The sequence below is a fragment of the Monopterus albus genome, unplaced genomic scaffold (assembly GCF_001952655.1).
Source record: "Monopterus albus unplaced genomic scaffold, M_albus_1.0 scaffold302.1, whole genome shotgun sequence".
Classification (NCBI taxonomy): domain Eukaryota; kingdom Metazoa; phylum Chordata; class Actinopteri; order Synbranchiformes; family Synbranchidae; genus Monopterus; species Monopterus albus.
The window spans coordinates 492,079-509,472 of NW_018128182.1; the positions used below are offsets into that span (position 1 = coordinate 492,079).

Genomic DNA, 17,394 nt, shown 5'->3' on the forward strand with positions numbered 1-17,394 from the left:
ACACTTTAAGCCAGGGGTCTCAAACTCAAATGAGCTGGGGGCCACCACTGCCACCGTCAGCTCACTGGAGGGCCACATCAGTGTTCGAATAATACAAAAGATAACATATTTTTGAAAATGTGCTTTTAATAATACAAAATAGCTAATGCAAATATTAAATATTTATTGGTAACATTTGAATGAATAACATTTTAATGAATAAACTACAAATATCTTGAACACATGTATTTTAACACTTAAGACACCTGTGCTAGCAACCTGTATATATAAATAAAATTGTGACAAAAATAAAAAATATGCATATATTTGCATGTTTCACACCAAAGGCAAGGCAAACTTTTTCCTCTTATTTAAACATTGCACTGAACTGAATGAATTGAATGAAATTCCAGAACACTATATTTTACAACACAACTGACAACTTTGCAACTTGTCTTCATATTAAAATTTGAAACATTAACAGTATAATGTTAAACAAGAAAAAAAAAACAGCATTTAACTTCACTTTTTATTGCATCCTATTGCACCCACCCATCCCTGAGCTTTATTTCCTTCCTGATACTTGGCAGCGCTTCTGCTGACATAGCTGAGCCACATTTGGTCTAATGGACATTGCAGTTGAGGCTCTGAGTCCTGACCTTGAAAATGGGCATCTGTAAGTCTAGACCTGTATTTGCTTTTATTAAAGTTCATTGTAGAGAACAATTTCTCACAGATATGTACTTCCAAAAAGGCACATTACATGACTGAAAACTTTGGTCAGCTCTGGGAATGATGGAGGCAGTTCTGTCAGAAACTTTCCAATCATGTTTGCTTTTCCCTGTGCCTCTCTGAATTTAGCTTTCAGTTCACTGTTGCACTGAAAGTCAATAAGTTCATTTTGCAACAAGCTGGGGACACTCTCCACATCAGCTGAGAAGGGGTCTGCAAACAGCAGAAAGGTGTCACAGTGTACCTTAAACTCAGCAAACCTTCCTCAAACTCTTGCTGTAGGTTTTCAATAGCAGAGACATATTCTTCAGCACTAAAAGCTGAAGCTATGCCCTCTTCCACCAAAGATCTGCATGCAGCGAAATGACAGAGGTTTTTGCAGACAGTTGGGTTTTCCACAATCGCAGTTTTGTGGAGAAGGCTTTCACACTATCATAGGCTGTTGTGATGAGCTGACCAAGGCCCTGCAGCTTTAAGTTCAGGATGTTTAGTTCCTGTGTTATGTCCACAAGGAATGCCAAATCCATTGTCCATTTTTGGATCATCAAATTCAGGAACATCCAGTCTGCCATTTTCCATGAAACTCTTCACTTCTGCTCTTAACTCAAAAAATCTCTTCAACGCGTTACCCCTGCTTAGCCAGCGTACCTCAGTAAAGTACAGCACATCACCATATGTTGCCTCGATTTCTTCCAAAAAAGCCCGGAACTGGCGGTGTTGTAAAGCTCTGGACCTGATATAATTTACACATTTCAGGATGACAGACATCACATGTTCAAATTTCAAGCATTTGCTACACAACGCATGTTGATGTATGATGCAGTGCAAAACAATAGCTGGATCAGCATTTTCCTCCGCTAACTTTCTTTGTACCAGCGCCACCAGGCCGCTTTTTTTGCCCATCATGGATGGTGGTCCATCGGTGGTAACACCCACTAGACTGTTCCATGGCAAACCAAGCCGCTCAATCGCGCCACACAGCTAATGAAATATATTTTTCACTGTGGTGCAGCCATGCATCGGACACAAACTCAGCAACTCTTGTCACCTCAAAACTGTAACACCCCTGATGAAAATTGCTAACTGAGCATTGTCAGTATTGTCAGTACTTTCATCCAGCGCGACAGAATATGCAAAGAAAGTTCGGGCTTTTCCCGTAACTGTTCGTAGATATTATCTGACAATCCATTAATCTGCTCTGCCACAGTGTTTGCCGACAGAACAACGTTGCTGAACAAGCTCTTCTTTTCAGGACAGAGTATATCAGCAGTTTGAAGCATGCAGTCCTTCACAAACTGTCCTTCGGTGAATGGCTTTCCAGCCTTGGCGATTAATTTACTAACCACGTAACTTGCTTCAACTGCAGCCTCAGCGTCCTTACCGGTTTTGTGGAAAAGTCCTTGCTGGAATACTAGTCCTCTTTGTAGCTGTGTGGCTCATTTTCTCCTGTCATCTCCATTGTAGTTCTCATAATGTTGTCCATGTTTACTCCAATAATGGCGCTTGATATTATATTCCTTAAGAACGGCGAGTTTCTCTTTACAAATGAGGCAGATTGCATTTCCACCTAACTCAACAAAAAATACTGCAATGTCCACTTTTCTTGAAACTGTCTGTGCTCACTGTCGAACTTTCTTTTTGATTTTGAATGTGACATACCTTCCGCGCTACTTCTTTTTCGTCTCCTTATATTTTTTTGCCGCGTACTCTGGAAGCAGCGCCACACTGTACGGCTCCGGACCTGCGCTTCCTGTTTGCTTAAAAACGTTTGTTCCGTATTTACCATTTTCAAAATAAATGTGTTTTTTGTGAAAAAATTATAAATAATTACAGATAATTACAAATACTTAATTTTCACAATAAGTGGTTATTGTGGGGATAAAACGAAATAACAAAATATAACCTCAAGGGCCGAGTTACATTACTATTTTGACATCAGGTCGCGGGCCGGAAATAGGGGGTCCGCGGGCCGGAAGATTGAGACCCCTGCTTTAAGCAGCAACAAATGCAGCAATATAATAAAAGAATAACAGAGAATGTATGCTGCATGGGAGCAGCATGTGCAGCAGTCAGCAGTCATTGTGCAATTATGCATGTGCAAACTGAGAATGTAAACAGTACATCACGTATTTCCTGGTAGGAAACTCCTCAGCTGTTTAGGAGTCTGATGGCAGAGGGAAAGAAAAAGTTTTTCAGACTAGTGGTCCTGCATTTCACACTTCTGAACCTCTGGCCAGAGGGCAGAGAAGCAAACAGTCCGTGCTGGGGGTGTGTTGGATCTTTGCGGATGGAGGCAGCTTTCCTGCGCACCCTGCTGTGGTAAATGCTCTGGGCACAGGGGACAGATATTTTGTCCAGTTCACTGCAAGCAGCAGCTCCCTTCGTCAGTTGCTATATGCTTAGGATTTTCTCTCACATTTATTCAAATCCTTTGGTTTGGGGGCAGGAAATTACCAAACAAATCCAGAGGTAGTGATGGCCGATGAGGCCTTGTTGAAGCTTCGACACAGTGTTCACACAAATGGTTCATTACTCGAGGCCTCAATGACACAGTGCTCGAGTGGTCTAGAAATTGAAGTGCAATCAAGACTTGTCACTTAGACCACGTTCACACTGCAGGCTGAAGTGATTCAAATCCGATCTTTTTGCCCAAATGTGACCCATATCCGATTTCCTTATGACAGTGTGAACAGCACAAATCCGATTTTTTCAAATCCGACCCAGGCCACTTTCATATGTGGTCCTAAATCGGATACGTATCCGATGTTTTGCAATGTGACTTCAGTCTGAACGGCCAGGTCGCATTTCATGCGATTTTTATGTCATTGAAATGCAGCAGCCACTGCTCCACAAAAGGCCATAAGCAATATTTGTGCTCTCCTTCTTCTTGATATTCTTCTTATTATTATGTCTTTATTTCGATTGCAAATTGTCAGGTACATCGTTACGCACATGCTATCACGAGCCACATCCATTTTTATTTCCGCAAACACAGTAGCTGCGTCTGACGCCACGTCCTCTTCTGCGCATGCGGGTCACTTCAGGGCCGTATACCGTTCACACATGAGACAGATGGCAGTCGCATTTAAATGACAGTGTGAACAACAGCGCAAAAAAACGGATTTCGGCAAACAATCCGATCTGAGCATTAAGACCTGCAGTGTGAACGTAGTCTTATTGGTTCATGGATTGTTTGGGATTTGATTTGCCATGCACATTCCTGTTCGACTACACTACATGGTTGTATGGTTTCAAGCTGACACAATAAAATATAAAATAAACATGGACACATGTTGAAGACCATGTTTCTTATGTGGCACATTTGAGTGTAACCCTATATGCTCCTCACTTATAATTTGTGTCAAGAAAACATTGAAATGGTGCTACTACATTCATGAGATGTGGTCTACAATTTCAGACAGATGTCATTTTCACATTGGACTGGTGCAAATACAGATTATAGTATACTTTGTATACTTTGGCAAAGTTTGTTTTGGGGTTCATTGGTAAAGAGGTTCATGGGTATGTGGATAAAGAGGATGTGCTTGAAGAACAGGGCAGTGGGTGTGCTTGTGCAACTGTTTATGACTGTTTATTGAGAAATAACAGTATATCCACAGTTTTCAGACACAAGTGGTTTCTCCTTTCACAGACTATTTAATTTAATTTAAATGAGCAAGACTGAATATACAGTATTGTTATTATCCCCGATCCAGCCGCGGTTGTATCCAGTTTAGGTGCTTCAGCCTCCTCACTCACAGATAAAACCTTGGAGTGATATTTGATAGCGGCTTTAATTTTGATAAGCAGATCAGGGCCGTGGCTGAGACTATAGTTGTTTTTGGCGGCCTGTTTTCATTTTAGCTTTAGTCTAGTCTTTGTGTGAAGCTGTCATTTTATTAGTTTTAGTCACATTCATACTCTTTTTAGTCTAGTCTAGTGTTACTCGACGAAAACTGATGACATTTTAGTCTAGTTTTAGTCAATATTTTAGTCTCTTTTTAGTAATGCAATTCTATTTAACCCAGTCAATAGAGTATAAATACCTAGTAGTATAGAAGAAACCAAAAGTTTCTTTTAGCCAAACCCATTTCAAACAAGGTTATCTTATTATATTATTGTTACCTTATAGACTCAAGAGTACATCCAATACACATTTTGTGTGATTTTGTGGTCGCATTTCTCCCCATCTTTTTCCACAACAAATTCCATTTTCTTTTCCACTTCTATGTAATTAAAGTTTTTCCAAATGTCGTTTCTTCTTTTTCTCCCAATGACGAACCCCAGCCTGCCGGACATCGGTCCCTTTCTCTGTGTCAGACTTAACTTTGTTTGTTGTCGTCTTCTAAATAATGCCGCGAGTGGGGGTTAAGGAAGTGATGTCGCCTGCATCTGCGCAGTGTGACGCATCTGATGCGGCCCCTGAAGCGAGACACAGGAAACAGAAATACTGCAAAATAATAATAATAACAGGACTAAACGAGACGAAATAACGTTATAACATTTTGTCTCGTTTTTTATCGTCAACGATATTGCATTATACATTTAATTATAGTCATTGTCAAATGACCAGCATTTTCGTTGCGTCTCGTCTTGTTTTCGTCATGCGATAAAGGTTCGTTGACGATGATATTTAGTCATAATTTTCATTGACAAAAGCAACACTAGTTAAAACCAGCTTTTTTCACCTGAGACTTTTAACGAAGGTGAAGCCTTTTTTATCGCATGCAGACTGTTGGACTCAACCAGTCCTGTGTGTTCTTTTATGAAGAATGCTCAAAGACAAATCTGTCCTTTAAGATATTTATTACAATATTCAAGAAAAGCAATACAGAGCTCTGGGTTCTGTCTCTATCTGAAGCCCCTATCCACACTACAGAAGTATGGTTCACAGCCTCTTCAGGAAGCCGGAACCCCTAGTCTCCTCACCACGGAGAATTTATAATACAGTCATGAATATGTAAAAATGTCGGTTGATCTGACGTTCTGAACGTTCCTCGTTCTGACCCCTCATTTGGTGATCTTGTCGCCAGGCAGATTTTGATCTGTGAGATTCTAAGAACAACATCCTGACCTTTCAATGCCCTAAGCACATAGACAGTTTTAGGGACAGCACCTCTTGCTCATGTCTCATCTACCCTTGTGACAGGCAGCGTTGCTATGCAACCTGGCCTTGTTCCTGTTTGTGGTTTCCTGTCTTATACCTCCAACCTACACATGCTCTGTTGTTATCAGCTCTGAGTCTTCTGTTTTCTTAAGACAAGTTAAATGTTTAAATGAAAAGGAAATTATAAAGCATATGATACTGAAATAAACATGTAGGTATATTTGCTAATGCAGATTATGATATTGATTATAGAAGACTAAGCATTTCCTATACTATTGGTACATGTTGATAATATAAAGCCAAAACCCTAAGACATTATACCCACTCACAGCTCTTCTTGCAGACAGTCTCAGTCTGCATCTGCACTTTCTTCCTGTTGTTCTGAGTCTCTGCACTTAGACACCTACTCACACACAGCATTTCAAATGCACAGGTCAAGTCATTACAAAGGTCAAGCAGATTAAACAATCTTTAAAGCAGTTTTGCAAATACATAACATAGCACTATATTCTTTTATCAAAAATTTCTTTCTACAAGACTTAGAAAAAGCCATCCATGCTTTTATCACTTCACTAGACTATCACTAAACTACTGTAATGCCCTCTACGTTGGTATTTCTCAGTCTTTGCTTCGGAAGCTTCCACTGGTCCAATACGCTGCGGCTCGGCTGCTGTCGAACACTCCCAGGTATGCCCACATCACCCCCGTGCTTCTCTCTCTACACTGGTTGCCAGTACAGTGGAGAGTTGAGTTTAATATGTTGCTTTTTGTCTTTAAGGCTATATATGGCCTCGCTCCGCCATACCTGTCTGATCTGCTTTCTATCTATGCTCCGTGCAGAGTTGTGTGCTCCTCGTCCTTGGTTGTCCCACGGTCTCGATATAAAAAATGGGGCGACCGCTCTTTTGCTGTGTATGGCCCCAGACTCTGGAATTCTTTACCACTAGAGCTTCGGTCCATAACCGAGCTAGCGGTTTTTAAGTCAACTTTAAAAACTCACCTTTTTAAACAGGCCTTTGGTGTTTATTCCGTTTTATTTGCTCCCAAGGGGCGTCTTTTAACTTGTTGTTTCATGCTATTTGTATGTTGATGGAGGCGTTTATTGGAAATTTGTGTTTTATTCTTGCTTAGGTTTTATTGTTCTAGTATTGTTTTTTAGTTGATATACATGTTCTATAGGGGTTATGCGGAACGTCACGTGACCAAACCGGAAAACGGATCAGTGCACTTCCGCTTTTCCGCAGAACGCGGGTGACACAACAGTAGTAACGCGAAACACGTTCTTTGAGCTCGTTTTATTTGATTAGTTCGTAGATTAAACAAAAAACAAAAATGTCTTTTTCAAGATACAAATACCAGAAGCGGGATCATCCAAACAGTGATTTCTGCTGCGTACCTCAATGCGCGATGCCAGGGAAGTTCAATTCAGCCATAAGCTTTCACCATTTCCCTAAGGATGAAACCTTAAGAAAAATATGGATCCGTAATGTACGACGTGATAATCTTGTAATTAAGAGGACGACAACAGTATGTAGTAGACACTTCATCTCCGCAGATGTAATTCAATGTGGACGACGGCGTTTGAAAGAAGGAGCCGTTCCAGTGTTGTTTGCCTGGAATGACTACTCTCTGCCTGCAAGTAGACCAAGCGGGTGGGAGCGAATGCAACGGCCGGAGGAAACTGGAGGAGGAACACATAGAATAGAATCTGATGTCTTCATCGGATGCTACAGATCTGTCCAAACCATACGACTGCCTCAGTGTAACCTCAGTCAGCCTCTGCCGCAGCTCTTCAATTGCAAACTGCTAGGCTTCTAATTTTTCACATGCCATGTCCAAGGCTGATGGTTCTGGTCTAGCATCATAGTCATGACACTGAAGCAGAAATCCGACGTCCATCTGTTCCTCCTCAATTTCCTCTTGCCGTGTTTCGCGTTACTACTGTTGTCATGGCACAGATGAGGCTGGGTGACACAGGAAATGCTTGGATAATTCATAGACGTTTGGGTAACTATATATGCAATATATCTTATCTATATATGTAATATATCTATATCTTATCTATATCTAACGCTATTTAGGACTATCTATGTAACTATATCTATCTAGTGTTATCTAACTATGTAACTATTTTATCTATTTCTCTATGTAACTTACTGTCTAGCTAACTATTGATCTATCTCTCTATCTACAGTGATTCTCCACTAAATACACAATCTGCTACAACACTACTAACTCTCAAAACAACAAACCAACCTACTCTGCAAAGACAGATTCAAATGAACGCCACTAAATGGGGATATTCTATCTCTGAATACACTTGATCTAAAGTGATTCACATGACAAACCGAACCAATCAGCTGATTCACCTGACGTCCGACGAACCCAACTGCTTTGGACGTCACTCAAGTGATTCAAACATCACTAGTCACATGACCGAAACACGCCTCGGCACAATGGTTCAAAACAATTGCTTTATGAGCTACCGCGCATGTGTCGGAGCCTCGGGTGTCAAACGGCCATCACTCTCCAGAGGCAACAACAAACGATTGAAATTGCATGGAAATTGTGTTCATATTAAAGCTGTCTTGGGCATGCAGGAAAACAGAGCTTTGAATGTACAGTAAGACAGAACATTTTTGAAGAGAAACTATTTGTTTCAATGATCTTTTAATGCATAATTGTATGGTCTCTACCTGCTTACATGTGTGTGACATGAGGTACCCAAACATGCACAATCAGCCATGTTTGATGCAGCGCGGTTGCATTATGGGTCTGAATGTGACAATTTTTGGCCTTGACAGAAAAACTGCCTCATTAAAGTGCCCATGGCATGCTCATTTCCAGCCATTTAATGTTTAATCTTGATTAGCTTTGCACCCATCATAACTCCAAATAGTCTAATTATTTCAGAATGATAAAACCAGAGACCCTCTTCCTAAAAACGAGAAGATAGTTTGTGAACGTGCACAACTCCTGCTGCTAGTATTGTGTTGAAATCTGTTTCCCCAAACCTGAATCCTAACATTATCCTAATCACAACCACTGAGGGGGTCCTAAATGAAACCAGGTTTTGAACAGGGGAACACTTTTCAATACAAGACCGGTCAGGAAGCCAGGACAACACATAAACAAAAAACAGTGACGATGCTGCCAGGGTATTCCTATCAGGGTCTCGCAATACCAAGCCTGACACCCTATCCCACTAGTTTAGTTCCAATCAGGAGGACCCCGAGCCAGACCCCATCTTACCTACCTCCTGTCTAGTAGTAGCTGTCACCTGGGAAATTGAGAACGTTGTCATGGAAGCCCATAGAGATCAGCCTGACCCTGGTACCGGTCCACCCATTCATGTGTTCGTCCCAGATGCAGCCAGGTCTCAAGTGTTGCAGTGGGTCCACATCTCATGATTCGCCTGCCACCCATACCATCGCCCTGGCCAAACAGCACTTCTGACACCCAGGAGTTTGTCTCAGCCTGCCCTACCTGCGCCCAGGTGAAGTCAAACCATCAACCACCAGCGGGAGTGCTTCAACCACTATCAATCTGATCACATTGAGGTGATAGTGGATAATCACCTTCATTGGCCAAATATGTTACACACAAGGAATTTGTTTCCGGTACAGAACCGAGGCAGCCATCTGCGGCGCCAACTCAACCGATGGTTCTTGTCGCCTTCAGTAGTATAGTGTCCTTCAGCAACAGGAATCAGGCTTTATACCGCTCATAAAACAATAACTGCTGCAGCTGGTGTTGTGGAGCACATTAAAACAACATTGTGCTGTGCTTTTTGTAGATCTTTCTGGGGTTTTCATACTGTTGATTAGAACATTTTGTTAAACAAGCTGCTTTTCTGTGGGATTTTGTTTCTGCATATAACTGGTTAAAGTCATATTTCTATGTTGTCAGTGCATTTAATGTGTTTATTGCGATCAGGATGAAAGGAGAACTGCAAGATATGTAACAAAAAATGCTTCTGAAAAGAATCACCAGCTCTACCTTTAAATACTGTAAATGTATGAATCTTTCTGTGAATATGAGAGATGGCTATCCATCCATCGATTATCCCATTATCTATGCCGCTTATCCTGAATAGGGCCATGGGGGGGCCCAGCCTCTTGCCCAGCTGATATTGGGCAAGAGGCTGGATACACCCGGAACAGGTCGTCAGTCTATAACAGGGCTGACATGTAGACAAACAACCAAACACACTCAGACTCACTCCTACAGGCAATTTAGAGTCACCAGTCAACCTGAGCTGCATGTCTTTGGACTGCTGGAGGACGCTGGAGTACCCAGAGAGAACCCACACAGGCACAGGGAGAACATGTAAACTCCAGTCAGCCCGGGCTCGAACTGAGGTATCAGCACTAACCACCACGTCACTGTGCCACCCACACACAAGGAATTTGTCTCTTGTACAGAACTGAGGCAGCCATCTGTGGTGCCAACTCTGTTATTATTATTGGACACTAGATTATCACACAAAACTCATGTTGAACATCTTTCTCAAAAATAAAAAAAATCAGGTTGGTTTCATATATCAAAATAGAGCTTGTTTCTCTTTCAACAGTAGAAAAAAAAATCTAAAATCTATCTATGCAAATGTCAATTAATTAACATTTACAACTGTAAACCTAATGGATCATGTAAGTGAGATACCCACTTGGAGAATTTATCAAAATGAGTTTAAATTTTTAACTGATTTATTACCTAACAGAAGGACAAACCAACAAAAGGCAACTGTAATTTGTTATAGTAGTAGTTCTTGACAGTTGTTTAAAACTGATTTATAAAAAACATAGTTACATAAAATCCTTCTCATTTTAAATAAAGTAATTCAGCCCCTTACTGGCTGTAATTATTAAGAACAAAACACTTCAAGACACAGAATCAGCTGCTGCATGATAAGGAGCAAAGAAAAAAGTAAACTATTTTTATTGACATGTTTAAATTCAGCTATTTACAAGTTCTCACAGTAGGCAACAATAACATTTCACACCATTATACTTTTGAAAGAAAAAACACCAAATTCTGTTTGTGCAAGCAGGAATTTGGTGTATGGTCAGAAGAGCCAGTTAGAGATGATGCTAACTTGTACACTTGTCACAACAGCTTGCCAAGATCTATAGCAATTATGTATGAATGTTATGTTTCAGTTTGCAGATGCACCAGATTTATATGGAGACCTTTTAAATAAAACTGCCCCAGCAGCCCTGTCTCAAATGTGCTTTGACTTAAGCCCCTTTCAGTCCTGCACTCTTTTCCATTAATCTGACAGCAGTGGAATGTGTTAGCTTCATGTCTGAATGAACACCCTGGTATCTTTTCTGTAAAAGTCACAAAAGCAATCTTACTGGGTCAGACCTAATAACATTTACATGTTGCTCTCAGCACGGTGCAAGTCTAAACTGCTTACAGTCACATTAATGGACAGGCATGCACAAGATTACAATTAGGGCACAGCGTTTCATATAGTAAACTTACCAATCCTGACAGTGTCATGTCTCTTCTGTGTCTTTGTGAGTTGCTTACCTCACTAAAAACCATGATAGTTTTAGAAAATGCCCTAAACAGTAATACCATGAGAAAGCTATTTTCTCCTTGAACGAGCTCCTGTTTGTGCACTATGCTCTCTTAAGAAAACTTTGGCCTTGTACATTACATGTGTTTCAATGCTGCTGTTCGGTCTTACACACGTACTGTTGCTCTTTCTGTCACAATCATGGGTATGTCTAAATGAAGCCATGAGGAACATTAACATAAAAGTGACCTATGACAGAAAGGCATCACTTTAACAGACTAATGAAGCAGCAATGTTATATATTGTGTGTCTGAAAAAGAGAATACCAATAAATCTGGGAGTTTTTGCATGTTTTCATTCATTTACCACAAATCATATACAGCAGTAGGTTATACAGTGGATTACTGATAACATTATCTTAACAATAATGTCAAAGCATGAAAAACACTTGTATTTTCTTTTTACAAGGACTGGGTTATACATTTGACCACAAGATGGTAGTAGTTTTTCTGCTAGACTTGATATACCCTCTCCCCCACCCCTCCACAAAGCCAGAGACCTTCATGTAGTAAGATTTAACACTTTAAACACGACCCAGTGCAGAAATTAATGGGTTCATAATACACATTTAAATGTGCCAAAAAATGGTTGAGTATTCATATGGAAGCTGATGATGTTTAACCATTATTTGGCCCCAGAAGGGGGACAAAGTTTGTAGTTACTCCATGGGAGAATTAAAATCAATGAGGATGCATATAAATAGGTTTGATAATTAAACATATATAGTTTCCCAGATAAATAAAAGACAAAAACTGAAACAGCTATTTTGATGTCTTGTGACAAAGAGGTTTTTAATTATGGACTTCATTTTCAATTTTGGTAAATGACTTTGATCCAATGACACCTTGACAATTGATATACAAAATAAGATAAGTGACAATACATCAGAAAATTGTTTTATGGCAATACCTTAATAGTGCAGATTGCTAAACTTCATTCTGTTGGGTGAGGTCCTCTGACACACTGTTGAACTCAGTCGCCCGAGTGCTCATGCCCAGATACTGCTTCAGGAATTCGCTGAAACGTTTTTGGTTGTTCCACTTGCGGGCTGACTTCCGAATGCCAATGAAGCCACCATACCTCTTCTGATATGATCTTCCTGGAGACATCAACTTCTTGTAGCCATGCCTCCCTTTGACAAAACCGCCAAACCTCTTGGAAACGCTCAAACTTACGTCATCCTGTCCTCTTGCTGCTATGTCAGCATCACCTTCTTCCTGCCCTGCGTCCCCCTCACATTCAAGGGGCAGGGCATCCTGGGAATTGTAAGCAGTGCTTAGTTGACTGCCTTTGCCATTCTGATCCCGCTCATCCACCCTGAGTGCCCGGGTCACATGATCAAACCTCTGCAAAGCAATGGGCACCAAAAGACCTCCCTCTACCTTCTCTTCCACCTCAGGAAACAGGGCCTCGACCTCCTCTTCAGGCCTTTTCTGCATGGTGCCACCTAGGGAGGACACTGGCACTGACAGTGCCTTATGGCAGAAATCCCAGGAAAAGGCTGTGGAGAGGTCACCTTCACAACCAATGATACACACCTGACAAAGACAAGACATCATCTTCATTTCCTTTCTGAAGTCACTGTCAGCTCAGTTAATTTGCATAAAAAATCACATACACAGGCCTCATTATAGGCAATTTTTAACACTTAAGAAAGTAAACAACCATCAATCCATTACCTGTACTGCTTATCCCGAGGAGGGCCACAGAGGTGCCAGACACTCGGTGAGAGGTGGGGTACACCCTGTACAGGTCGCCAGTCTATCACAGGGCTAACACTTAGAGACAGACAACCACACTTGATCTGTGATAGATTGGCGACTTGTCCAGGGTGTACCCTGCCTCTCGCCAAGTGTCAGCTGGGATTGGCTCTGGCCCCTCTGTGGCCCTCTTCAAGATGAAGTGGTATAGTTAATGGATAGATGGATAAAATACTGCATTGGTTTGAGCAGCATCTTCTACTGTTTCTATGAAACTCTGGTCCCTTATTGATTTACAAGTAAAGCACCTTTCAGCCAGGAAGCACAGATGGGAGATAAAAGAGAGGGAAAAAATTAAATAAGTAAATGTGGTATGGATTCTAAAAAGAAAAAAAAACACTGTGAACTAAGTGCCTCACACAGAGGCTAATAGCTAAAATTTTTAGTTATTAAGCCTTGTGCACCTAACTGTCTTCTTGTGTACTCCCTGCCAAAATGTTTAAGCAGACATGTCATTAACCAGAGAGAAACAACCAGCAGGCAAAGGCACTGAGAAAAGGACCATGCGTCTATCCCCAGAAATCAGTTATCCACAACAAATTAGAAATCAAATTCCAGAAGGGTAATATCTTGAGTCAAACACAGTGATGGGCATGGAAAGATGGGCTGAATGAATGAACAAGAAGGTGGGAAAAGGGGTTTCCTTTTTTATATCATCAAATTCAAAGAAACCCAAGGATAGACTGTGTTTATGTGTTTGTATATTTGTGTAGTTCGATTTTCTTTGAATTTAACATTTGCCATTTTTACAGAGCTTTTTCCACCTACTTCATTCATGACTTTCAAGTTTTTAAAATTTTCACCTTTTATACAACAAGTATAGGTTTATTATACAGTCAGAGTAATGTGTCTCTTTTTTAATAGGATGCCATTTTCTCCATTGCAGCCCACCTTTGTGAGTCTGAGATGGGATGTGTAAATTTGTTTAACTTTTGTATGTCTGCACCACCAGCAGACACAAACTCTTGCAATCTGCAGTGTGGGTACAGTTGAAGTCAGATGTTAACATACAATTAGTGATTAAAACTTTTTTTATTCATGTCATGTTAACATACGCTTATTGGTTAGGACATGTACTTTATGCATGACACAAGTAATTTTTCCAACAGTTGTTTACAGATAGATTATTTCACTCATAATTCACTGTATCACATTTCCAACGGGTCAGAAGTTTACATACACCCAGTTGACTGTGCCTTTAAACAGGTTGGAAAATTCCAGAAAATGATGTCATGGCTTTAAAAGCTTCTGATAGGCTAATTGATGACATTTGAGTCAATATGAAGTGCATCTGTGGATCTAGTTTAAGACTGACCTTCAAACTCAGTAACTCTTTGTTTGACATCATGGGAAAATCAAAGGAAATCAGCCAAGACCTCAGAAAAAAAAGTGTGGGCCTCCAGAAGTCAGTGTGTAACTTCACTAAAACAATATCGGACTCCATAGTTTTCTCTGGACCTCTGCCCAATCTGACCAGTGATGGCATGTTTAGCCGCATGTTGTCATTCAACCACTAGCTGTCTAGATGGTGCCCGGAAAATAACATGGGCTTCATAGACAACTGGAAAACATTTTGGGGAAAACCTGGTCTGATTAGCAGAGACGGCATCCATCCCACTTTGGATGGTGCAGCTGTCATATCTAGAAATCTGGACAAGATTATATTACAACCTAAATTATGACAACCCAGAGTTGAGTCCAGGATGCAGGGTCGCAGTCTTACACACCTCTCTGCAGTCTCTTTGCAGCTGCTACCCACCCAAAACTCCAAGTACCCCGTAGAGACTGTGTCTGCGCCTCGACCACCTAAGTTATATAAATCAAAAATCAACTCAAGAGGAGTTTTTCATAAGAGCCTAATTAAAATTAAGACAACTCCTCTTATAGTAGAAAAGAGGACAATCAAATGTGGACTATTAAATATCAGATCTCTCTCATCTAAATCTCTGTTAGTGAATGATTTGATAAGTGAACATCACATTGACTTATTGTGTCTTACTGAAACATGGTTACAGCAGGAAGAATATGTCAGTCTAAATGAATCCACTCCACCTGGTCACAGTAACTGTCTCATCCCTTGAAGCACAGGCCGAGGTGGAGGTGTGGCAGTGATCTTTGACTCAAACCTATTACTCAACCCTATGCCTAAACATAGTATACCATCCACCTGCTCCTTATTCAGATTTTTTAACTGAATTCTCAGACTTTCTGTCTGATTTAGTACTTAGTACAGATAAAATAATCATAGTGGGTGACTTTAATATTCATGTAGATGCCGACAATGACAGTCTCAACAGTGCATTCAGTTCATTATTAGACTCAGTTGGCTTTTTTCAAACTGTAAATAAACCCACTCATTGTTTTGATTTGATTTGATTTGATTTGATTTATTCTTTCAAGCATGTAAAGACAGTTGATATGTCAACACACATAATTTTACACATATCACAATCACACCCTTGATCTTGTTCTGACATATGGCATCGAAACTGAACACTTAATAGTTTTTCCCCATAACCCTCTTCTGTCTGACCATTTTTTAATACCTTTGAATTTACATTAATAGATTATACTCTATGTGGGAAACAATTCCACTACAGTAGATGTCTATCCGACAATGCTGTTACCAAGTTTAAGGAAATAATTCCATCATTATTTACTTCAGTGCCGTTTGCCAACACAGTGGAGGGAGGCCACCTTAACTTTACTCCCACACAAGTCGATAATCTTGTTGATAGTACTGCAGCCTTCCTGCGTAATACAATTGATACTGTTGCCCCTCTGAAAAAGAAGACACTGAAACAGAGGAGGCTAGCCCTGTGGTACAGCTCGCAGCTCCGCTCCCTAAAGCAGCATCACAAAAACTGGAAAGGAGGTGGCACTCCGCTAAGTCAGAAGAGTTTTTCATAGCCTGGAAAGATAATTAAATAACGTATAAAAAAAATTTAAAAAAAGCCCTTCGTAGTCCCAGAACAGCATATTATTCATCACTGATAGAGGAAAATAAGAACAACCCCAGGTTTCTTTTCAGCACTGTAGCCAGGCTGACAAAGAGCCACAGTGCTGTTGAGCTTCACATTCCCTTAGATCTCAGTAGTAATGACTTCATCAATTTCTTTACAAATAAAATTACAACTATTAGAGAAAAAATTTATCAAATCCTTCCCACAACTCTCACAGATGTACCATCTACTACAATGGCTTTACATCTGTAAGACCTCATTTATACTAGGACTGGGTCTCTCTCATACAGTAGATCTCTCTGAGTTGACCTCAACAACTGCTTCATCTAAATCATCCTAGACCATATCCCGACCAGGCTGCTCAAAGACATCATTCCCCCTAATCAACACATCCATATTAGATCTGATTAACCTCTCTCTATTAACAGGCTATGTTCCACAGGATTTTAAACTTGCAGTAATTAAACCTCTACTCAAAAAGCCTACTCTTGACCCAGGTGTCCTAGCTACTAATTATAGACCAATATCCAATCTCATGTTTATTTCTAAAATTCTGGAAAAAGCTGTTGCTAAGCAGTTATGTGAAACACTTGCACAAGAATGATTTGTTTGAGGATTTTTCAGTCAGGTTCTAGAGTCCATCATAGTACAGAAACTGCATTGGTGAAAGTCACCAACGATTTCCTCCTCGCCTCAAAGGACTTGTCTCTATACTTGTCCTCTTAAATCTCAGTGCTGCTTTTAACACCATTGATCACAGCATCTTACTACAGAGACTTGAACATGTTATTGGGATTAAAGGAACTGCACTAAGTTGGTTCAAATCTTACAGATCAGAAGGATTCCAGTTTGTTCATGTTAATGATGACTCTTCCACACAAACTGAAGTTAGTCACGGCGTTCCATGGGGCTCTGTGTTAGGTCCAATTCTCTTCACTTTATACATGCTCCCTTTAGGCAATATTATCAGGAAGCACAACATAAATTTCCATTGCTATGCAGATGATACTCAGTTATATTTATCTATGAAGCCAAATGAATCAGGTCAGCTGGTCAAACTTCAAGCATGTCTTAAAGACATAAAGGCCTGGATGACCTGCAACTTCTTACTTCTAAACTCTGACAAAACTGAAGTTATTGTGCTTGGGCCTGAAAACCTTAGAAATCTGCTGTCTAATCATATAGTTACTCTAGATGACATAGCCCTTGCCTCCAGTACTACTGTGAGGAACCTGTGAGTCATCTTTGATCAGAATATGTCCTTTAAAT

The 17,394-nt window shown here is 40.4% G+C and overlaps 1 protein-coding gene across 2 annotated transcripts in view; it reads right to left on the reverse strand.

The window, feature by feature from the left end:
* Positions 1-10,601: 10,601 nt before the first annotated feature.
* LOC109973716 (prepronociceptin-like) overlaps positions 10,602-17,394 on the reverse strand; it is a 31,344-nt gene continuing 24,551 nt past the window's right edge. For both annotated transcript variants that reach the window (XM_020623508.1, XM_020623507.1), the window contains exon 3: positions 10,602-12,940. In XM_020623508.1, coding sequence (XP_020479164.1) covers positions 12,329-12,940 — 612 coding nt within the window. In that variant the 3' untranslated portion in view covers positions 10,602-12,328. The remainder of the gene's footprint in view (positions 12,941-17,394) is intronic.